Raw genomic sequence first — 23,486 nt, 5'->3', positions numbered from 1 at the left:
GTAGTTCTGCAGGCAGAGGCTCCTAAAGAAGGGACTCCCTTTCTCTGAACAGGGTCCACCATCCTTTAGACCTCTGTTTTCTTGCAGCACATGACAGCCACAAGCCAGATTTATGAGTCTGATCTATGCTGATGTAAGCCAGTGTAACTTTGCTATCTGACCAATTCATACCCACCTATACCATAGGCAAAGTCAGCCTGATGCCAGGCCATGTTTAGAAGTAACTCTGGTAGCCCAGCTGTATTTCTGTTACACTATAAACAACACCTTAAATCTTATCTGACACAGCAGCACTTGCTGTTTTGAACTGAACTCTGTTACAGCAAAATTTATTTCCTATTGTGCACACATAAGACACAGCTGAACCCAAAAAGGCAGCAGCGTGCATGCTGGAAGAAGGGCAAGAGGAACAAAGGTAAGCACAAGGACCTGTGTGCAGCTGAACCCCACACCTCCATCCTTGGGCATCACTGCCCATGCGTTCTGTGCTGCTTTCTGAGGAGTCCCCTGCAGCCTCACCTCGCAGCAGAGCAGAGGAGGCATTGCTGCCTCGTGGCAGGGCGTGCTCCGCTCCTCAGGCAGAAGGGTGCTGTGAAAGCCAGCAAGAAATGGCACTGAAAGATGCTAAAATACCAAACCCCTGCTAGCTATCGTGCATCTCAGCCCTTGCTGAGGTCCTGAGTGCAGCCTCCACGTTTTCAATCCCTTCTGTTAAACGGGCATGATTAATTCCCCTGCAGTCCTCCCAGCCTGCTTCTGCTTGGAAGCCAATATAGCAATTAAATGAATTGTCGAATATTTCTTGCCAGAGAGTAAAAAGGGAGTTTCACCTCGCCTGGGCAAAATGCAATTCCCAAAGGATCTGAGAAGTTAATGAGTGGAACAGTTACAAAAAGGAAAAAAATGTAAAAAATTGGCAAATCAGACGGCCAAGAAAGAGACAGGAAGTGACAGATTTAAGAAAATACCTCTAAAGTAGAGGAAATGAGTCGTCCTTTAAGGAGAAATCATACACATAAAGCACATAAAACAGAGTATTCTTTGTAGACTTGACTGAGGAAGGGAAAAAAAAAAAAGATTATAAAAAAAAAAAGTACATCCTGAATAGCATTAGAAGCAAGGCAGCTCCAGCAGCCTCAGCCATCGAAGGTGGAAACTGGAACAATTTTAAAAGCAGTGGCCCAAATCTATCTGCAAAAGAAGAGAAGGGGAAGAATGAAAGGAAAATTGGGGAAAAGGCCACTAAATGCAGCAGGAGGGGGGAGCAGAGCCCACCACCTCTCACTGAGCAGAGTGCTGCTGGACTATGCAGCACAGGAGGTCTTTGTGGTGGTGTTACTGAACGGATGAGCAATTTTTACAAGCGCATCAGCTCCCACTGGGAGAGGGGTGCTGGGAAAAGCCTTGCGTGGAGTTCTTGCTTCGACGGAGCTCCCAACTTCATCCATGAGCTACAAAACAGACATCTTCACTGCGTTAAGGGGGCGTTACACACAGCTTGAAGAGCACATAAAGACACACACACCTCTGTCACTGGCATAGCAGGCTGCTCCCTGAGCTCACAGACACACAGCCCACATGGGAAGGGGCAGCAGCAATGGTGAGGAAGGCACTCAGCCTTTGTCAAGTGGCACTGACATATTTAAAAGGAAGCTACGTACAGCTCATATGAAATGAAGCCTTCCTTACATGCTATTTTTAAAGGCAGTTGCTATTGCACAATAAATGTCATATATAAAAGAGCTTTAACTGAATGCAAACACCTCACAGAGCAAATTTCACCTCGCTGATTGTGAGTTCATACCAACAAAAGAACATTCACTGTCCAGATGCATTCTGCAAGGCTTTGCCCTCAGGGGGGAAGAAAAAAAGAAAATGCAAGAGGAAAAAAAAAAAAAAATCACTGCATTTTAGGATTGGGAAAGGCATTTATTAAGACATTTCTGTTTAGCTAAAATGTTCTCTTTCATTATAATGTTATCTCATTAAAGATAAACGTACCTGCAGCTGACTCTCTACTTCTGGAATGATTTAAGACCTCTTCTGCTAGGCTGAGAAATTAGACCAATTAATAAACCTGATATCCTTCTGCCACAAGGATTTCCCCTGTAAGGACTTCAACAACAGATTTAGCACTGAACTGCTCCAAGGAGCTCACAGCAGGGCTTTCTGGGGCTGTAAGCAACAACTCTGCTGCTGTAACATATCACCCATGGCATGCAACCACGATGAAGTGTCTGCTGGTGAAGGAATGCCATAGCCAGCCCTAACAAAGACCATTTCACCGAGCATCTCCTACAAAGCAGTTTGAAAAAAGGACAAGAAAAAAGCCCAGGTCCTGTGCTGTGCCTATGGGGAGCACTGGGAAGCTCCCAGCCCCTGCTGCCCCAAGGAACAGGGAGCTGCTGCCTGAGCTCTCCTCGCAGCCACCCTGCACGTGCATAGAGGTAAGTGCAGTGCTGCAGTAATCACTTGTTTATTTATTAACATTACCTGCAGATACTGCCAGCAGTTTCCTCCAGCAGCTTGCTGAGTGGGTAACATTTATGAGAAACCTAAATTAGCCAAGGTCATCCTCATTGCATAAGGGGGAATAAAACTTGGATTAGGTCCCCTCCCAGGTTGTTTGTCCCCTGCTCTCCCCACTCCTCCTGGCACAGCTCCAGTCCCCAAGAGCTGCAGGTGCAGCTGTGGGACGATGGCAGGGATGCAACACTGTGTGGTGTCCACTATTTACTGTACCTCTCCCAAACCTCTTGGCTCTGGAGCTTCTCAAAGCAAAGGCTGCAGCACACAGCCCTCCAAGGTCTCTGCATGGGCGCAGGGATTACAACCCTCACATCACATGAGGTCAGGCACAGAGGAACTGTGTTGTCAGCCTGTCACCTGCAGCCCAGGATCGCTCCTGGGGAGCTAAAAACAGCTTGAATTGGATCATATCTACCTCTGATCACAGCACCACGAGCCAATGGCCCGAACAGGAGGCAGTGCCAGCATCTTTCCTGGCAGGATAGGTTCAAATCCACCGGGCAACTGGATGGAAGAAGAATGGACAATCCCATGGTCTGTTTGAAATGTTATAGAAGACACAGGTTGAATGCTAATCAGAACGAAAAAAATACTGATCATCAACATATCAATGGGCTCTGTTCAGCTTCCAGCGCTTGTTATTGTCTGGTGGGAGATGCAGGACTGGGTTTGGAGGGATATTTCCAAGTTTGATTCACAAAGGAGGACGCAGAAAGCACTGTAGGACTCTACGAAACACTTGAAGACTTAAATGACAATAATAAAAAAATACAAAACCAACACAACAGCATTGTCCAAGCAGCAGTGCTCAGGAACAGGGTCTGGAATATTTAACAGAGATTCTGTTACAGTCCAGCACATCCAAAGATGAGGATTTACTTTAGCTAACCACAGAGTGCATGGGCACGCAGGGTTCCATGAATAGGGGTGCTGCCCAGCACAATCTGCAGCACTTGGGGGAGACCAACCACAATACTAAGAGACGGCCATGTTTCACTGCTATTCACCACTGAAACACCGCAAGAACCACCACTGGTCTTTTCTTCTGCATATAATCATCATATTGATAAAACTGGCACCAACACCAAGCTGGATCTGGCTGTTTTGTCCCATCACGCAAAGGGACAGAGGCACAAAGACAACTAGTGATGTTATACTGGCTCCCAAAGAAAACAAAATCCAAGCCACTGCTCTTCCCTGCACACTCTCTGCTTGGACAGGAAGAAATCACGCTCTCAGAAGACACTCAAACCTCTTTCTTGGATGAGGAGTTGACCATCTTGCTTGGTAACCAGGCATGAAATTATACCAGCTACAATGCAGGCTGCCCAGGTTTTTTTTCTGTACTGGCCACCAGTCAGGTGCCTGAGTGCTCCCACTTAGATTTCAGTCGGATGCCATGCCAGAACACGTCCCATCAGCATCACACTCGTCACATTAGTGCAGGGTGGTTTTGCTGCCATGCCAAAGCAGCTGAGTTTCAGAGCGCATTGCTTGCTTGGCAGGTATTCCTCTTTGCCTAGGGGAGACAGGCACTGGGGAGTTCTATGTCTAGAAAAAATAAGATTATTGTAGCCCATCAGATATGATTCCGGCTTTAAGGATTATAGCTGTGTCACAGTGAGAGCCAGGGAAAACAGCAGGTTCTTCCTTGACTCGCACCTTGTAACATTTTACTGTTTACTTACTTATTTCAGGCTGACTTCCTTTCTGAAAGCACATCTCAGCTCTCCTCTGCCTTCCCCACCACCATGTCCAGCTCCCTTATTCTTACCAGAAAAGCTGCCTGCAACCAAGGTTAAGTGCATTTAAGGTGTTGTCCTCACACTCCATAAGGCGACAGTACCTTCAGTAACTGCAGGAGATAGCTTATCCCTCAGCACTTCCAACCTCACCTTTTATTACTGTGAACATGAACACCTCTAACGGGCCACTTGATTTACATACAGGCAGACAGACCAGAAACTGAGCAGCACTTACAAAAGCAGCAACATCTGCTCAGTAACCGTGCGGCAGAGCGTTGCACAAGAGCAGCTCTTTTAGTCAGCCTGATATTGCAAACGCCGAAAGAATTTGGTTCCCTCGTATCTCTGCTCACGGGACCTCTGTTTAGAATATTTGGAATTACTTGGACTCCACATGCTAACAAGACCCCACTGGGTTTCACTCTTGCACTGGCCGCCTTTCACCTCCAGGAGGTTTTTCCCCACCGCTCCGTGCTGCTCCCTGATGCCAGCAGTGGGTCCCATCAGAACCCCTCATTTTCATTAACTAATTGCCTCCAATGAGAGCTCTGGGCTGCAGTTCAGAAGGGCTGTGGGAGAACTGCAGCTTTGTCCCTGCAGGGCTCCTTGCTTCCACTTCAATCTGTTCAACTCTTTGATGCCCTCGGGGAACCGAAGCAAACAATGCTGATTACTTTTTGCAATTTCTACCTGTGGCTTTTCTGCACCATCCTGGTGGGGAGGGGGCACTTCCTGAGCTCACCCTGGGAAAAGGCTCATTCTGGCAGAAAATTCACTTCTCCCTAAAAACAAGTCAGCTCCTGCCTCCCCTCACCTTAGCCCTGATGGTGGAATTTTAATTGAAGTGACTGGGGCAGGAGTGAGGAAAGTATGGCCTGGCTGCATGCAGGACCCCAGGCTGGGCTCCCCACCTCACGCCAATGCTCCTCCTTCCATGCCACACACCATCTGCTCCTTCCACCAGAAGATGAGAGAGCATGGGAAAGGTTTGCAAGACACCTTGATGCTGAAGCAAAGAATTCTAGACCCAAGGTAACAGCTGCCTCAATGTCCTGGGAAAGCTGGTTCTGAGTTTTCCCTGCAAGCAAGGTCAAAACCACCCTTCTTCAAGCTTGCTTGAGAAACGGCAACCAGTCTAAAATTAAGCTGAAAAGTAATTTCTCAACCTCTTGTGAAACGCGTCTTCAAAGCTTCAGCAGACCTGTGGTGAGAACACAACAATCCCCGGAGAGCAGAGCAAGTATGGGCACACGTGGCTGCAGGACAGGGCTGCTGCTCTCGAGGGACGGGGCTGGTGGCATGCAGCACTGCCCCCAGTCACCCCGTGCCACCCCCAGCTGCCAGGTTTCAGTATTTATCCACAGGAGAACATCACTGTGGAAAGCAAAAGAGCTTGATGGGAAACAGAGCACGTCTCTCTTGTGCTCTTCCTATATCCCACAAGATCTATTTCGTGGTAATTTGATGAAAAGTTGTTTTTCCAGCCGAGCTCTACTTTAAGTCAAAAAGTCAGCAGTGACAGCATGGGAATGCTATTTGGGAATGGAACTGGGGAGCTGTCAGCTAGCTTTGTGGGGATAAGGAAAACCAACAGAGTAAACCAAACACAGGAACTGGGAGATGGCATACCTGAGAAATGCCTGAAAGCCAACGGGGACAAACTGCAGAGGTTCAGCACTCACCGGCGCTCTGTCAGCTGGCAGCCTGCTCTCACGCTTTGCTCCCTCCCCTGGATTTCAAAAGATGAGCGTGCATTTCTGTGCAGGACTGGTTTCAGCAAAAAGTCTCTTTATTAAATCAGCACACATGCAGGAAAAAAATTACTGGGGCGGATGGGACGAGATGGTGGGGAGGAGAAAGACAGGAAGAAAGTCATCCAGAGGCCACAATAAAGTCGAACATCTCCAAAGCTAGGGCTTCCCTCCAGCTGTGCGGTGCCCTGTGAAGGATGGAGTCCTTCCACTGGTGCACACACAGTGTTCCAAGCCAGGTCTGTCTCCAGAGTAGAAATTCAACACATCTTTCCCCAGCGAATATTCTATTGTCCTACAGCCACACTGCCAAATTCAGACATTTAATTCAGCTCCTGAGTGCGAAACAGAGGGATCCCAGTCCTGCCTTTACAGCAAAAACCTCCAAGCTAGCACTCCAGCACAACCAGAGCTGGCTTTGCCCGGGGCAGGACACAGCACAGCTCCTTGTCCCCAGACGGAAAGGGAGGCAGCACGCAAACAACATCTCCCTGTGCATCGCAGCCTCGGAGCACCTCACACAGCAGCAACCGGCGCTAACAGTCTGAGGCACCTCGGCAGATGTATGGCCAAGCTCCTATAAAAGAGCCTTTGTGCCTGCTGGAGGGAAACAAGGCATTTCTGTCCGTGAGACAGCCCCGACCACCTCGCGGGACGAGCGGGGCCGCACATTGCACACTTCCTCTGCACTGGGATGCAGGAGGGCAGATGGCACGGAGCAGCCGCAGCCCGTGTGCCTGCAGAGGAGCCCGGGGTCACCCAGACGCTGCTCCACAGCCAGACACGCACCCGACATCCTCACCTCCAGGCCTCCTGCTGCTATCCTGCACACTGTCAAATATCCTTTTCACCTTCACCCTAGTTTCCCATTCTAGACTGGGCTAATTCCTTAAGGCTGCAGGAGCTGTGCTGTTATTTCTGGCCTGCAACAGATAAGAAACCACGTGGATGGTTTCTCTTCAGAACAAGCACAAGCAGCAGCGACAATACCATCAGCAAAGCTCAGGGTTCAGCTCAACGCATTATTCCATGGGCTCAGAGATGGCTCAGCTTCCAGCTGGTCCCAGCAACAAGGACTGTGCAGCTGCAAGAGGCTTCTGCAGCAACCACGGCATGATTTCAATGCTACGGAGCCAGAGAGAAAGGGATAAAAAAAGATTATTTGGAAACGTCGAAGAAAAATGGCTCTGCTCAAAACCTGGAAAAGTCACAGCTTACTCACACTGCCAGGGAAGCAAAAGCCCTGCTGCTTTACGAAGATTAAACCCGCTATTGTCTCTCAGTTGTTGGCTTTCTTCTTTAATAAAGTTCGGCTTGGCCGAAGATGTTAGGAAGTGTCTTCAGCAGAAGGACACAAAACCAAACACGTCAGCTGTAAGCTGTGATAAGATTATACAAACACACAAGGTAAGGTAAGGGCGAGGTTTCTTGACAAATCATCTGTGAGAAGGTTAAACAAACTTCTCTCTTGTCAGGGCAGCAAAGATATGCATGCACAGGAAGTGTATTTCTGCTGACCTGGACCACGACCATGAGAAGCATGACTTCTGCAGTCACTCTGGTCCAACAGAGCTGGTTTTAGCGAAGCATCTGCTCTGGAGGCCCTCTGCAATGACTAAAAAAGTTGGGTCTGCACTCATATACGGAGGGGGACTGCAGAAAAAAGGATTTATGAAACGTTCAGGCCTAAGACACAGCCAGATGGCCATACAGTGCTTGTGCAAGATTACACCTTGTGTTCATTACAAACACCCACTTCCTAAGAACTTTCTCAGTCCTTACTGAGGACAAAGAACTTCCCCTTTCACAGAGATGCTGAGGAGTGAACTCTGCTGTCTCATGCAGGGCAAATGTCTTCTCTCCCTGTAAGACAGTAACACACATTACGAAGCGTGGTTACAAAGGATTAAAGCAGCTCAGTTAATACAAACTAGCACTCTCTCCTGCATTCCTCACTAATACAGTGGTGACATAACCAGCCAAAACATTTAGCTTTAATTTAAATAAGGTTTAAGGAAGTTACTGCCAAGTAATTAAACCCATTGAAGGCTTGTGAGCAGAGGAACCCTTGTTAATATGAACAGAGCACTTCTCTAACCAGCTGCACCGATCTGAAATGGCAGCTGTGAACACCAGCAGGGTTTTCAGGATCAGACTTGTACCTCTCAGAGCACGCTGCCGGAGCTTGGAGGGACTGCAGCAGCCCCACTATGGGCGAGTTTCCTGGTGCCATGCTGCTTCTCCCTGTTCTGATTCAAAGAAGGTGACAGGAGCACTTCTGGACCCGCAGGCAGCTTGCCTCCTCCCATTTTCCTGCTTTCTTATGAACTGAGCCCAAACCATGGGCTCCCACTCATTTCATTGCTAGAACTAACCTCTGCCAAAGAACCTGTGCTTAATCCACAGAGAGCACTGGATGCTTCTGAAAAGCACTCGCAAGAGCAAAAATATAGCACTCAGCAGGAGTCCCTAAAGCCATTCAGTTTGAAGGATTAAACACAGAAGCTTGGGTGGAGTTTAGATCCAGCAGGCATGATCCTACCCATGCTCTTCAATCCACACTGTGCCTTCTCCTCAACACCTCCCTAAACTAATGCCTTTGAAGTCTAGGAGCAGCATCTCACAGCTCTGTGCAAATGTCTCAGGGCCCATCCTACATGTGTTCTGAGCCAGGGCAAGCCATGCCACACAGCCTGCAAAGCTCAGCTGGGAGCAGGAAAGCTGCTAGGGTTGGTAAGCAGCTCATTGCAGTGGCTTCTTGCTCGGTGCTTGTGCTTGCAGTGCTGACATTTCCCACGCAGAAAGTCTTAAAAGCACTCAGGGTCGTTAATGGCAATATAAGCTGCATGCAGACCTCTGATTCTTTCTCTGAATTCCCCATTGGCACTGCAGGTCACCAGCACGAAGCTGAACCATTACAACAATCCCACTGACGCCAGTCACAACTTTCACTTTTGCTTCATTACCACAACAGGATTGTAGATGTGCTCAAAATGCATCCAAGCAATCACTGACAACTCAAGGGCATCATCAGAATTCTGCCTGTAAGTGAACTAACCAGAAATAACCAGCACTAAACTTTCAGTTCTGCAAGGAGCCCAGACACGTTTTCTACCCAAAACTTTAAGACTTAAGAAATCAAGACCAGTTAGGTCCCCCAAATCTTCCAACTGTGTTCCCAGCTTCTCTGTGACACATAAAGGTCACGTTGTTCTAAGCATGTAGGAGGATAATCCCCACCCTTCATGCAATCAGGATTCCTGGCAAGACTTTAAGAGGTCTCCAGCTGATAACCATAAAAGTTCACACCGCCAGGAGTCCAGATAAGCTCTTAACTCAGGAAATTAGTGCTAAAATGTTTTAAGCATTTCAGGAATCAATTAAGGAAGGTGCAGCAAAGTAGAATGAAGTTCTTTTTTTTTTTCCCCCAAATCAGATGGTTTTAGAACACAAAACAACAGCAGCAGCTCTTCAGCAGGGAAGTTTCACAGGAAATGAGGTTAGACAGATGCTGAACAATTAATCCTCCTTTAGCAAGGGCTATGTGCTGCCACTGGTTTGCATACACTATCTGCAGAACCACCAGGCATCAAGCAAAGCTACAGCCCTGCTGCAAGAGCTCGGTGCTGAGGCTGTCATCCTGCATCATCCAGGCTGGATGTGGCTCTGGGCAGCCTGGTCTGGTGCTTTGGCAACCCTGCACATAGCAGGGGGGTTGAAACTGGATGATCATTGTGGTCCTTTTCAGCCCAGGCCATTCTATGATTCTATGATCTTCTGCAGGGCTGTGCAGGAAGCAGCAGTCACACAGACAGCATCAGCCCAGTGGGTATTACATTCCTCCAAAACATTAAGAAAAGCCTTCAAAGCACATTAATACACCAGCACGGTTGGCTATGAGCAATGTCTAGAGCAACTCGAGGTAATTATCTGGTGCCTTCACTTGAAGTGGGAAAAAAAAAATGTTTCACAGTGAACTGTTTTTCTTTTTACAGAAATCAAATCCATCACATCCGTCCATTTAAAAAAAACGCCTTTTGTTTCTTCTCTGCAATAATTTAGTTGCTTTTATTAAAGAAATCGCATCAGAAGCGTAACAACAGCCAGCACTGAGAGCATCTGAACTGGATGTGCCATCCCTTCAGTGACCTCAGTTAGTTTACATTAAGCCCCTTCCCCACATCAGCACTTCATTTGTATTTCCCATCGCCAAACAGGCCTGGCTTTTGTCTCCCTTTCTTACAGGCTCTGACACCTCCGTGCTGCTGGGGCTTTAACTGCTTACACAACTTGGTGGTAACAGAAAAAAGCAGCTATTCCCCCCAGATTTACACACAGCCTCCCAAAACATCCAGGTCACTGTTACCTTCTCCCCACACACCAGCTACAAAGCTCCATGCCAAGAGACCCAGCTGAAACTGCCTCACATCCACTTCAACTGAGAAAGCCAATTTGCTTTTCCTTTTTACAGCCCGGTCACTTGGGGCATTTCACAACGAATTTGTTTGTACAGCGGCATGCAGCAGTTTATTGCCCCAGGGTGAGGGGTTACTGCTGGCTTTTAAACCACTCCAATCCCATCCTGAACCAACTGTTGTCCTTCCAAAGGCCCCAGGCAGGTGGCATTCACCAGGGATTACTGCACAAAGCTCGTTAAGGACAAGGAAGGATCTGGATGCTGTGCTTCATGGCTCCAGCAAGAACCTACCCTGCAAACCTGGAGGAACATTCCCATTGCTACAGGAGGGAAAAATACACCAGAAAGCTTCAGGGCACAGCCTCCTCTCTGCCCACCCCACAGCTGCTAAACCCAGCAAACCCAAACCCTCGGATATCTCCTGTGCACCTTAATTAAGCAGCTGGGATGACGAGGCGTTTTATTTGAGTTCTTTATCCCACCATGCAATGAAGGATTAGCCTTGTCCTCAAGACAGCAGCTAATCCAGGCAGCTACCAAATTCAGCAGGCAGGCAGATCCCAATCTTAACAGAACCACTGCACTCCAAAAAGCCAATAATGGGGAAAAAGCAATGCTTCTGCTTCCTATGCTCACTAGTAAAGCTTCCTTAGTGTCTACACCACAGCACCAACAAACCTCAGCACAGACACTGCAAGCCATCCAGCCAACCAGGAACAGATTAACTACTCATGTGCTCTACAAAAATGGGTCAGTCTTAAACAATTACCTACAGCCTGCAAAGGTTAGTGTAAGCACGAACCACATTGGGTTCCCCTTTTAAACCAAGGGCAGGCAGAAATCAGTGAGATTCAGGCTCTGGTGACTTTGGTCCAACACTCAGACCTGATACAAAGCAGTTCTTGGTCTCCATAACAAAGAGAAATCCTTTACCAGCCCAGGTTTAGAGGTCACTACGAAATGATCCAGTGGTGCCTTCACTTTTTCCTCTCTCAGATATTTGTTTCTCAAATATGTAATTATTTTCTGAAGTGAAAGAGTTTGGTCAAGAGTTGGGTGCAGATCTGAGATCACTGCTCCTATTCCGAACCCTCCCAACCCACATCTTGGTTACATCAACCCAAACTGCTGCCTCTGCTCCTTCCGTGACCTCTCTGCCCTCCTCCTTAGCAAACATCACTCCCAAAATTAGGCCCTGTGGTCACCTCTCGCTGCCTCCCCCTTCACACCACAGACACCCCGTGCCATCAGAAGGCATTTCAGCCTCCCCAGGCATCACCTCCCCCACCTGGACAAGGCTCCTCTCTATTCTTACCTGCATGCTCTGACAGTACCACTGCTCGTTACCCTCATGAAGAGCAATCTCTATCCATGCACCACCCCAAGACCAGTGGCCACCCACCCACCTCTAACTTCATCTGAAGCCAAGCAGACATCTCTGAAGCATCTCAAAGATTAAATTCACTGCTTAAGATAAGCCCATTTATAAACATGCACTATAAACTATAAACAACATGTACAACACCAGGATGCTCGTATCCTCCCTCTCTCACACACACGATTTAGACTGTAGGTTCCTTGAATGAAGAGTTTCAAGGGGCTGCATGCACACGGCAGGATGCAGGTCTCTGCTGCTGTCGGGCTTGCCAAGTTCTGCACTTTCACTTCAAAAATTAAAAAAAAAAAAAAAAAAAGAAGAAGAAAAAGAAGAAAACAAGAGCACAAGCTTTGAAGCCAGGATAACGCATATAAATCAGAGCACCTGATTTCAGAAGCACAGCTGGATGCTGCTCCCCAGAAGACACGTCGAGCCTCATGTCTGCTGCCTGGAGTCCAACACAAGGATCCACCAACCCAACATCACAGCTCAGCGCAGCCCATGGAGAACCACAGTGCCCACAGCACAGCAGCTCCGGGCCCATTCCTGCCATCCCACCTCACACCAGGCATCAGCCAGCTGGAAACAGGCTGCTCTCCTTCCTCCCTTCTCAGAGGGCAAAGCAAGGGAGCCGGAGTTCAGCAGGCAGGAGGTGCATCTGTCCCCAGCGTTTGGGTTCTGATCAATAGCTGCAGGACTTGCCTTTTTTCTTCTTCTTTTTTTTCTTCTTTTTTTTTTTTTGACTTCTGGCTATCATACAGAAAACCATAAACCTTAGTTTTGCCCAGGGGAGAGTCCATTCCAGAAACAGTATGTTCTGGCACTGCCAATGTACTTGGCAGATGGAACGTGCACTTCGAGGGCTTTCTTAACTTCAGTGAGTTTCACAGTAGCAATTATCCTCAATTACTGCAGATGAAAGACCGCACGAGACGCCAACACAACCCACCCTTCTCCCAAAAGCCCCCCATCACCCACAGCCACCAGCACCCCACTCCTCCCCAGCCAACGCCCGGAGGTTGGAGCACTCCTTGGTGCCCACCAAGGATAGTTGCCCCTTTGGCACAACTTTTTTTGATTTGCCATTTACGGAGGGGTTCATTACTGAAGAAACAACTGGGTATGTATCAGCAATATCTTGATTTCCAGCAGCTGCAGAGACTTCATGTTAAAGGTATCAGCGCTCTTAAGCTGAAGATACCAAACCCTCCATACTGAAACAATGCTCAATCATTGCAACAAACAAGATGGAAAGGATACTGAGCAACACAAGGATGGTTTCACAATTCAGATGTGTTTAAAGGAAACCTAAACTTGAAATGAAAACCGAGATCAGCAATTTGTTGTGATGGTTAACTCACAGATGAGATGCCTGCCATCAATGCTGGGACACAAGGCAGCACACAGCTCTGCACTGCCACAGCACACAGGAGCAGCCCTGGCATCTTCTCAGTGCCAACCAGATTGCTGCCAGGGGGAGATGGGAGAAAGAAAGAGACTTAGACACATAAATTGTTTCTGAGGAGAACACCCAGCAGTGTGCCACAAGTCCAAAGCACCAATATTCACTAGAAATGCACAGTCACATCCCAGCAAGTGCAGCACAAGCCTTTCCTCCTCTTCAAGAGAAAGGACTGCACTGTAATATTGCCTCGTAAACCATCAAGCTCCCATCTGTACTCTGCAGATATTTCACAGCTCTGCTCTTTTTATGGGTTTTTATCCATAGCTTTGGCTGCTCCACCCTACAGGCAGCTGAGGTTTAAAACTATTTGTTGATAGCCATGGCAGCCTCAGTTTTCTTTTTCAGTGATGATAATCCTTGCTGTAAAGAACTCAACATTTTAAGATGTGTGTCTCACTCCTGACTCACTCGACCTGTCCCATGGAGGGCCACAGCCACACACCAGCCATAGGAGCTCAAAACCTATAGGTGCTCCAAACTGCTCCCAAAGCAGAGCTGGAGGGTGAGCTGGGTTTTCCTGCAGCATACCCCTATTTTTGTTGCATCTTTCCTGGGCAAGGCGAAGCAGGAAATCTATCCAAAGAATCGCGGTGTCAGTTCTTGTACTGTACCTGCTGACAAGCTCCAGAGGGCAGGAAGAGCACCAACAAATGTTCACAGGTCTCAAAGCGGGCAATAAGCAGTGCTGCTAACGGAGTGGTCTGAGAGGCACTGCAGAGAGCAGCAAAGTGACAGAAACACAGGCAGGGGAGAAAAAGGGCTTAGAGACAGATTTAGAGACAGGCTGCCTGGAGCAGAAAAAAAAACAGAGCCAGGACTGGAGGCGCGGCTGGGCACACCACCAGAGAAAGAGGCAGCGAAGATGAGCAGCACAGTGAGGACATTGTAGGATCCTAAAATCAGAGAAAGGGGGCACTGACAGTCGTGGCAATGAGTAAAACGACTCCGGGCGCTGTGCCCACGGCAAGGGCAGTGCAGGAAAAGAAACCGCCCGAGGGGAGCTCCAGTGGGGCCCTGCGTGTGCTGGGGCTGAAACCAAAGAGCCGGGGGCTGCCCAGCCAAGGACCTGAGCTCCTCACTGCTGCTGCAGTGTGAGCCTACAGGAGGAGAAGGTGGAGCTGACTGGGTTTGGTTTTACTGAGGCCAACACAGCCCTGTTTGCGGAACCTCGCACTGCAGCCGCTTCCCTTTCAATGGGAATTCTGAGAAAGGCAGTGCCCCAGCACAGATAACCCTGCTCCATCAGAAGCCCATGCAACACAACACTGCACAGTGCTCCCAGTGCCCTGTTACGTGACATTCATCAACGTACAAGACATGGAAAATGTCGCTTTTACACCCAGCTACCCTAACACAGCTGTTAGGACAGCTGTGCTGTTTCACACTGCTACTGCTTTGTCTTTGATAAAATACCAGGCATGTTTCATCTGCTCGCCCAGGCAGTGAGAGGACCAGGTTGAAAAGCACAAAAAGACAGCAGGATTTGAAGCTGAGGCCTCAACCGAATGAGAGCAGAGCAGTTCATTAAGAGGCATCACCCGAAGAAGTCTTCCCTCTCTTCAAAACTTGCCTCGGAGAGTAGGGAGGCCCAAAGAAGGAACTTGGGGTCACCCCATGCCTGGAGATGCTGAGGTTGGACGGGGCCTTGGGCAGCCCGAGCTGGTGGGGGGCAACCAGCCCACAGCAGGGGTTGGAACTGAACCATCTTTAGGGTCACTTTGAGCCACCCAGTGTTTCCAAGAAACAAGTGAGCATCAGCAGCGCACAGCCACGAGCTCTTCTGAGTGCCCTGCAGCTCACACACCTCACTGCAACTCCAGGCAGCTCACCTGGAAGAACCCAGTGCTGCAGGCCACTCCACAGAAGCTGATCAAACAAAGCTGCCTTTGAGGTGTGGTTGCACGTTGCCATTATTTCAACCCCAAATCCGATCACAATGAATCGACGGGTTCTCTGCCAGTTTTTCTCTGCCAGTTTCAGTAGGACCAAAACGCTGACCTTCAGGAAGCACCAAACACCACACGGTAGAGGCATTCAGAACGAAAGTTGTTCCAATTCAGAATGACTGAAGTGAAAATTTTATGCTGCCAGAAACTGTGGAAAAAACATTACTGACTCCTTGTGAAGGCCTAGCCACAACGCTGGCAGCGCATAAACTAATTCCAGGTCGGGGAGCAGGGAATGCGGACAGCCACCATCAGTCCAGAAAGCCTTTATGAACAAAAGATAGGAGTAAGCTACTGCTGCTGGAAACCTCCTTCCCCTCCCACAGCAGCTCTCCTGTCACCGAACTGCGAGCTGAAATGAAGCACGAGCTCTTGGGGGCAGAGGACTCAGTAAACACGTCAAAGTTTAACGCGAGGCTCTGCCAGTGAAAGAGGAGTCAGCAGCAGCCTCCGTGACCACGGCTCCGCTGTGAGATGGATGGAAGAATCTCCCTTTTTACCACATCTCATAAAAGGACAAAGCAGCAGTTGTAAACCAGTCATAAATGTTTGCATAAAAAAGATAAACCGTTCGCCCTCTGCTGCGCTCTCTTCTAACTTCCCAGAGAAACCCTCCAGCATTTCCCCAGGAGAAGCTGCAGGTTGAGCACAGCGGCTGTTTCCAATCAGACAGCCTGCAAACAACCAGGGCTCACTTCAAAAAGCTGAGGACCCCAGCAGGAGAACCCCGCTGCCCCCCACAGCATCACGAAGCGCTGCCAAAAGCAGGCTGGCCAACCCTGCAGCCACAGCAGCATGGGCAAATGCTGTCTGTCAGTGTCAGAGGAGTGGCTTGGTCCTGCTGTCACCAAGGAGCTGCTTGATGGGTGCTGGCAGGACAGCATGACAGCACCAGTGCCGATGAGGCAGCTCTGCAGTGGAAGTAGTTTGGAAAACACTGCCACTGTCAAGGCCAACAGCTGTCTGCCTGGCATCTTTTAACTGTGACAAGAAACAAGCAACAGTACCACCTATTTTCCAAGCTGATACTGTGACATAGCCAGCAAAAAAAGTCACCGCTTATTTAAGCTTATTCCCCTTTTGATTAAATAAACATATTCATTACAAACAACAAACATTCCTCCCACCATCCCAACGTGCCCAGCTGGGCTCTGGTTCCCTCCTTGTTTTCACGTTCAAGCAGGACTCTCCTGGGACAACACACGTAAGAAACAAGAGCACCAAAACCACCCAGTGGCACAGGGAGGTGAGCTCTGGATCAGCTGCTGTGCGGCCCTACAGCCTCCGCCTCCCCCCAAACACGCTCCCTGCCCCCCAGCCTTACCTCGTATGACCACACGCACTGCACGCCCGCAAACCTCCGCACGCATCTTCCCACTTCCACGTCCTCGTGGGTGGTGTACATCTCTCGCAGGCACTCGCCAATGTGGGGCACCATTCTCCGCAGGACCTCCCGGCTCATGATCACTCCGGGTCCCCCCATGCAGAAGTTCTCACCCGGCTCCAGCGCCAGCTTCCCCATCTCCTCCGTGGTACCCAGGCCGGTCTGCCCTAGAAAGAGGGGCTCACTGCTGTTCAAACTCCTCAGGAAGTTCTCCAGTTTGTCCCCTTTGATGTAAACGTCGTCATCGGCTCTCATAAACCATTCGTATTTGTCCAAGTAGTGGTCATGCATGTATTTGAGCATCATAAAAGATTTCTTCTGGGGTGGGTAGGAGTCATCGACACCGGGGAGCGGCACGATGGGGATGGGGATGGAGGTGTCCGAACCCTCACTGGAGAAGAATTCAACCTTGCCAGGAATGCTTTTGGACCAGGTTCTAGGTGAAAAAAGACAGTAAGAACTCACTGAGTATGCAAACAGGAGGAAGCAGAAAGCACTACCCAGCAGACATAATTCAAAGCAACTACACCTCATTTGCTTCACAGATTTTCTTTTTAAATGCCTGGAAGGGTTATTTTTTTTTTTTCCACACAAACGAAGGCATTTGTGCTGCACCTTGAGGAACTGGTGCAGCATGCAGAAACATCTGAGACAGTGAGCACCTGAACACTGCCTTTGCAGCTGCACCTGGTAAAAAATAATACAGTTCACTCTGTCCTTAGGCATATTCAGTGTCCATTTAACAGCAACATCAAAGCAAACCAAGACAGACAAGCAGCCACTACAACTGGATTTAATGCCTCAGAAATTCCCTGCGAGTTATTCAGCATCATACCCACATCCCATCTCCTCCAAGCCTCCTCAAAGCTCAAAATCACGTTCAGAAGTACTGATTTCCAAGGGCTAAATAGATGGCAGATTACACATTAACACAGAGGCTGTGCCCTATGGGAAAAGCACAGTGTGTGGTAGCAACATGATGGCTCTGTCACACCAGCACAGGATTGGTGTAAAAAGCAGACTGGAACACTGATGACAGATACGTAACAGCACTTCTGAGGTGAAGGATGCAGTCCTCCTTCAATACATCACCATCACTTTACCAGCTGACTCCCTACACGGGTTCACTGCCAGAAGCAGAACAGACTTTGGGCAGCAGAAACCACATGCAATTGGAAATGTACAGAATTAGCCACCACACCAAGCCAGAAACTTAAAAATATTTCCAAAGAATCCAACCTTAACTTTGCCTGGGAAATGCTAAAGCATTTAAGTGGGTCTAACTACGTACCAACTTGGACAGTCAGACAATCCAGCTTTGTGTAATGAATATCATCCAATTGCTTTAAAAGCTTTGTCTTCTGCATTTCTTACTCATAGGGGTAGAGTTACATTGGAAAAGTTTAGATCCTGGCTTCCCACAGAAGCACACAGCGAATGAAGTCAATGGAAACATTCCTGTTGACTTCACAACAGAGGTGATGGGGCCCTTAATCATCAGTGATGTAATTAATGCACACTGATAGTTACATCCTGGCAGAGCGCGGCAAGCTGCCTGTCTTGCAATGACACATCCTCATTTTCAGCTTCCCTTAGCTGCAAAGAAATGTGTTTATTTTCTGATGGCCGTGCTCTGGTTGCACATCAAAGGGTTTGAATGAAAAGATGACGTGGGAAATTGCTCTTCCCATAGCAACTCACTTTAAGGATTTCATCAAAAAGCAAGTTCAACACGCACTCAGATTTGCATCTCAGAGAAAGGAAAGGTGGGAGCTGAGAGCTGCAGCTCATCTCACCTCTGAGACCACTGTGATCTCTGCAGGACCGACCTTCTCTATTTTACTTTATGTTTAACGCCCTTCTCCTGCTGGTTCCTGGTTTCAATTTTCTCCCCTCCCTCTAACCAGTCTCCCTCACCCTGGGACCCCCTTTGGTATTGTCAGCACAGAGATCCCATTCAACAGAGGCGGAACAAAACATATGTACATCTATAAACCGGGGCAGATTTGATTTCCAGCCCTCATATTGCATTAAAGCCCCAGGCTCAAAGCCAGCTTGGCCCAATTGTTTCTTGGATCTGGGCCATATTTAAAGTTTCATGCTAAAACAGGAGGAAAGCAGAGAAATCTCCCTGTAGTTTCAGGGTCACAGTGCACAGCACAGGACTGTGCCCATGCAGTAACTGCAGCCTGGGGCAGCACTGGGACACGGCTGTGGGATTGCAATGCATGTCTGAAGTCACACAGATGAAATGTGCTCCCACACCAAAAAGTTGCCTGCGTGTCTGTGTCAGTGTGAGCACTGCTCAGCATTTGAGTGAAACAACACCAATGTGCTGCTCTTCTTGCCCAAGCTGTGGCCTGCTGCTTCGTGCATCCCCTCATCGGGGACAGGACACAGCAATTTGTTTGCAATACATATGACAGTGCCTACCAAAAGGACCTGTGCTGGTGCAGCACCACTGTTCCTGGAAAGAAACATTCCCCAATATCCAACCTGACCCACCCTGGTGCAACTTAGAGCCATTACCTCTTGTCACAGGCCATACATATCGCTGTACAGGCATCTTTCCAACCTCAGTCTCCCCCAGAATTAAGGACTGATAAATGCAGGGCTAGATTCTGATCAAAGATACTTCTAACTGTGTTCTCTGACTCAGGTTATGGGCAGCAGCCTGACCTGCCCAGCTCCTCAGGCACAGCCAACACCTCCCTACAGCAGCACTGCTCCCACCAGCTGACACTGCTCTCCTGGTCGGGGCTTCTAAAGTAAGACCTACAAATGAATGTTTGATAATTAAACAGAAAAAACACAGAGGAAAATAGAGAAACCTGGCACTGCCCTTCCCTCAGGAGGACGCCCTGGTCACCCTCAGCTGTCACCACATCCCCGCCATCAGACCCTGCCAGCCCTGCTGGTGGCCTTGGCCAGCTGAAGCTCCAGGATGCTCGACTGCCCAGAGAGCAATATCAGGTTCAGGACACAACCGATACGTGCTCTGCATCGGTCATTTAAAAACCAAACAACCCCCAACCTTATCTCCTCTGTGTAATCTGAATCTGCTCGGTTAAATAGGAGGATGCTCATGAATCAGGACAGCACAGCTCTCTGTTACCTCCCCAAGAGCACGCTGACAGCACGCCTGGCCATGTGCAACCTGCTTTCTCCATGCACTGGGAAGGTAACACTGACAGAGCACAGCACGGGGCAGGAGGAACACAGACACAGAGTGCTGCATCTTCTGTTTTCACACTGTTCCTGATTTATCTGCATTACCTTGCTTTACCAGCAGCTCTGCAGACTCAGCATCAACAGCCTGCCACCTCAACAGCCTGCCACCTCAGGTTTCCCTGTGAAACAGAGGATGGAAACTGACCCATCACCTGCAGGCACATAGACTCAGGGTGTGTTCCACAGCCCCAGGCCACGTGGCAGGTGGCCAATGGACTCCATAATCTTGGGAAGCTCCCTCCATCTGAACTGTTCTGCTCTGCATGCTTACTTTGGGGTACACAGACAACCTAATTTCTCCTGCTGGCCCACACACTAGCACCATATACTCCTATTTGATGCGTGTCATACTGTTCTGTAAACATTTGCATAAATTTTTGGTGGTTTTTTACTACCAGGAAAGCCCAGCATGTCGTGTTTGCCCCAGGTGCTACAGGAGCAGCTAACACAGCATTGTGACACAACCAGAACAGCTGACACATTGACCAGAACATGTCAAGTGCTGTCATGATGTTCAAAGTCACTCCTTCCAAGAGATAAAAGAGTGCACACACTGCAATCCACCCTATTACCTCACTACCAACCAGAAAGGACCAGAAACAACAAATACCACCCAGCAGCCTAGACAGAGGCTCTGAATTTATTAAAAAAAGAAGAAGAAAAAAAAAAGCATAAAAACGTGTTTGGCATTATGCTTCTGCAGCAGCTATTGGGAGCTTATAGAGATAATACCAATGCCTTTCAATCCCAAATCCTGCTGGCTGCCTTTCACTCAGGCTCCTCCAAGCACTCAGGTATTTAGATCCCAGAGTTCAAGGCACAGGCTCCCAAGGGCACCCTTCTGCCCTGTGCTCAAGGGACAAGGGTTCAGCCCAGGCACACGGCACATCTCCTGCCCCACGTGCAGGTGGTTCTATGGGACTGTCCCAAACCAAGAAATCCCACGGCCCTCTTCCCACAGAGCTATGAAGCAGTCACAGTGCTGTGCACGAGGCAGACGTGGTTTCAGATGCCAAGCCCTAACACCCAGCCATCAGCTGCATTCGCGTTGCTCTGCTTGCAGGTTTCCCAGGAAATCCAGTTGCTATGCAATTAAAAAAAAAACAAAAAAAAACAAAAAAGGTCAACTGCCTGATATTTCTGCTCCTGAGACAGCAGGCTTCAGTCTTTTGGGAGAATGCTTATCCCTATGCTCTCCTTCCTGTATGTCCTTTAGCACAACTCCTCCGAATTGCAGCCTATTGCTGCACTTTCCCTGAACCCCCGCTGTACCTCACCTCCTTCCTGCGCTGCTCCTTCCCTGCCTTTCATGTGTCACTGCTTCTGCTACTGCACTCTACCAGCCTGCTCATAGGGAACCTGGCTGTCAGAGAACTGCCCAGAGCAAACCTGGCCATCAAGCTTATTCCCTGCCTCGCTACAAAAGCACAACTGTTTCAAAGAGCCGGCCTCTCCTGACAATCCAGCGGCCCGCTCTGCCTTGCAGCGGTCATTTTGCAGTGATTGATGTTCAGGAAGTGGATTGCTTCCCCTCTCCTTAGATCCTATCTGGATTCACAGCAGCGCCGATCGGCGAATGCTTTCCGCTCCGGCCCCTTTCAGCAGTGTCTGTCAATGGCCTTTGAGCCGCGGCAGTGCGGAGGTATTCAGCCCCTGCATCCTTAATTCCTTTCAGCCGAATCGAGGCTCCGCACACGCTGCCACCCGGGAAAGCCTTGCGAGCAGCTTCCCGTTGGGCGCCCTGTGCCAGCGATTCAGCTCCCCAGGATGCTTTGTCAATGCGGTAATCCCAGCGATTGTCTGCTTGAACACTTCATGGCAATCAAAAGCCATTTAGGATTTCAGGTTTGTCTTCCTCTCCTCTCCCCCTCCCCACCTTCTCCCAAAGATGTCTTCCTGTCACCAGGACATGAGCTCATTTCTTTTGCCCGTGGCAGGAGGAAGATGCATTCAGCCCTACCGCATCGCTAAGAGCCCCCATTATTCAGTCCTTCCGAGAGCTGACAGCCCCTCTGGAGGTTAAACCAAAATAGAAGCGCAATAAAAAGTGACGCTCTGCCTCCTTCCCAGGGCTGGCAGAGCCCAATCTCCTATACTGCATCTTTAACTGTTTTATTTCATGCACGGATGTTGCAGATTTGGATCCATATATCTTTCAAGCACGGAACCATTCAACAAGAACAAACCAAGGGGTGAGAGGCCTCCTTACTTCCCATCCTAGCAAGGAGAGGATCAGGTTGGATACTGACATTTATTCTCAGAAAGAGCAGCAATGCACTGACACAGGCTGCCCAGATGGTGGGATCACCATCCCTGGAGGTGCAACAGAACCACGTAGGTGCAGTGTGGTCAGTGGGCACGGCGGAGTGGGCTTGGGGATCTCAGAGGTCCTTTCCACCCTCTATGAATGAGAAAACACCCACAACCAACCCCATCCGCAGCCCACACTGTGAGAACTGCCCCTTCTAGGATCCCTGACACAAGGCTGATGGCTGCCACACAAACAGCCCTGCCCCAAGCCCTGTTCCACGTGTCCCAGCACAGCTCCATGTCAATGCCCATTGCGCAGCTCGTGGGATCTGCAATCCAGCACGCTCCAACCCACGCGGTAAAGAAAATTCATAACCCTGAAGAAACACATTCCTTCACCTATTTCAAAGCATCAGTCACACACCCTCCGTAACTTAATTACAGATCTTCTGCTGGAAGAAGGCGTTAAAGCTCCATTAAAACCGACTCCGGTGCCCGACGTGCTTCAGACTGCCCTGACCGAGCCATTTCACCGCGTTTAACGCTGACGTGAACAGAAGCGGTGGGACAGGGCACATCCCAGCGACGGAGCGGGGTTTGTCTCAGCATAGGAATAAAAGAAGGAGACGTTTTGTTGGGTTAGGGCCACCCCGGAGCCCCGCTGCACCCAGCTCCGAACTCCTTCCTATCCCGGCCCCGCATCGGGGCTACGGGTGCGTTTCGGCGGGGCTCCGCGCGGCCACATCTCCGCTCCGGGGCCGCGGACTGGGGCGTGACAGCGGCACACGGCCGCGCTCGGAGCGCAGCTCCCAGCCCGCGGCGCCGCTCCCCGCTCCGGCACGGCGGCCGCCGCCACCCTTTGTTCCCGGAGCCGCGCCGGCTCTCCGCGCATCCATTCGCCCGCAGATCGGGGCCGCCTGCGGACCGGCGGGGCTTCCTAACTTTCTCGCCCTCACGTCCCTCGGCCGCTCGAACCGCGAGGGAGCGGCGCGGCTCAGCGCGGGGCTCCATCCCACCCTCGGCCGCCGCTCCATCCCCGCGGCGCGGCCCCCGGCGGAGCTCCGCCCGCCTCTCCCTCCGTCTCACCGGTGCGCGGCCACGGCGCGGCTCCTCAGGTACTTCTGCGCCGTCATCACCCCCACGAAGAGAAAGCTCTGCGCCGGCGGACCGGGGCGGCGCGGCTGCGGGAGGAGAGGGGCGGCGGCGGCTGCGGCCGCTGCCGGCGGCGGGCGGCACCCCGACGGGCGGCTCCGACGGGGCCGCGCCGCCGCCGCCAGCTCAGAGGCTTGTCGCCGGGTGGGTGTCGGCGGCGCGTCGTTACCCTAGTGGTCGTCCAGTATACGCGCACCTTTTTTTTTTTTTTTTTTTTTTTTTTTTTTTTTTTTTTTTT

At 49.8% G+C, this 23,486-nt stretch overlaps 1 protein-coding gene across 1 annotated transcript in view; it reads right to left on the bottom strand.

The window, feature by feature from the left end:
* Nucleotides 1-23,486, bottom strand: part of CHSY1 (chondroitin sulfate synthase 1) — a 61,547-nt gene that overhangs the window by 37,241 nt on the left and 820 nt on the right. The window contains exons 2-3 of the mRNA XM_042824517.1: nucleotides 23,183-23,418; nucleotides 16,556-17,051 (exon numbers count right to left, since the gene is read on the bottom strand). Of these exons, the coding sequence (XP_042680451.1) occupies nucleotides 16,556-17,051; nucleotides 23,183-23,418 (732 nt within the window). The remainder of the gene's footprint in view (nucleotides 1-16,555; nucleotides 17,052-23,182; nucleotides 23,419-23,486) is intronic.

The sequence above is a fragment of the Centrocercus urophasianus genome, unplaced genomic scaffold (genome assembly GCF_019232065.1).
Source record: "Centrocercus urophasianus isolate 14NV4802_14NV808 unplaced genomic scaffold, USGS_Curo_1.0 seq_23, whole genome shotgun sequence".
NCBI lineage: Eukaryota > Metazoa > Chordata > Aves > Galliformes > Phasianidae > Centrocercus > Centrocercus urophasianus.
The sequence above is the reverse complement of the archived record's forward strand: the minus strand, read 5'-3'. Positions and strand labels throughout refer to the sequence as shown.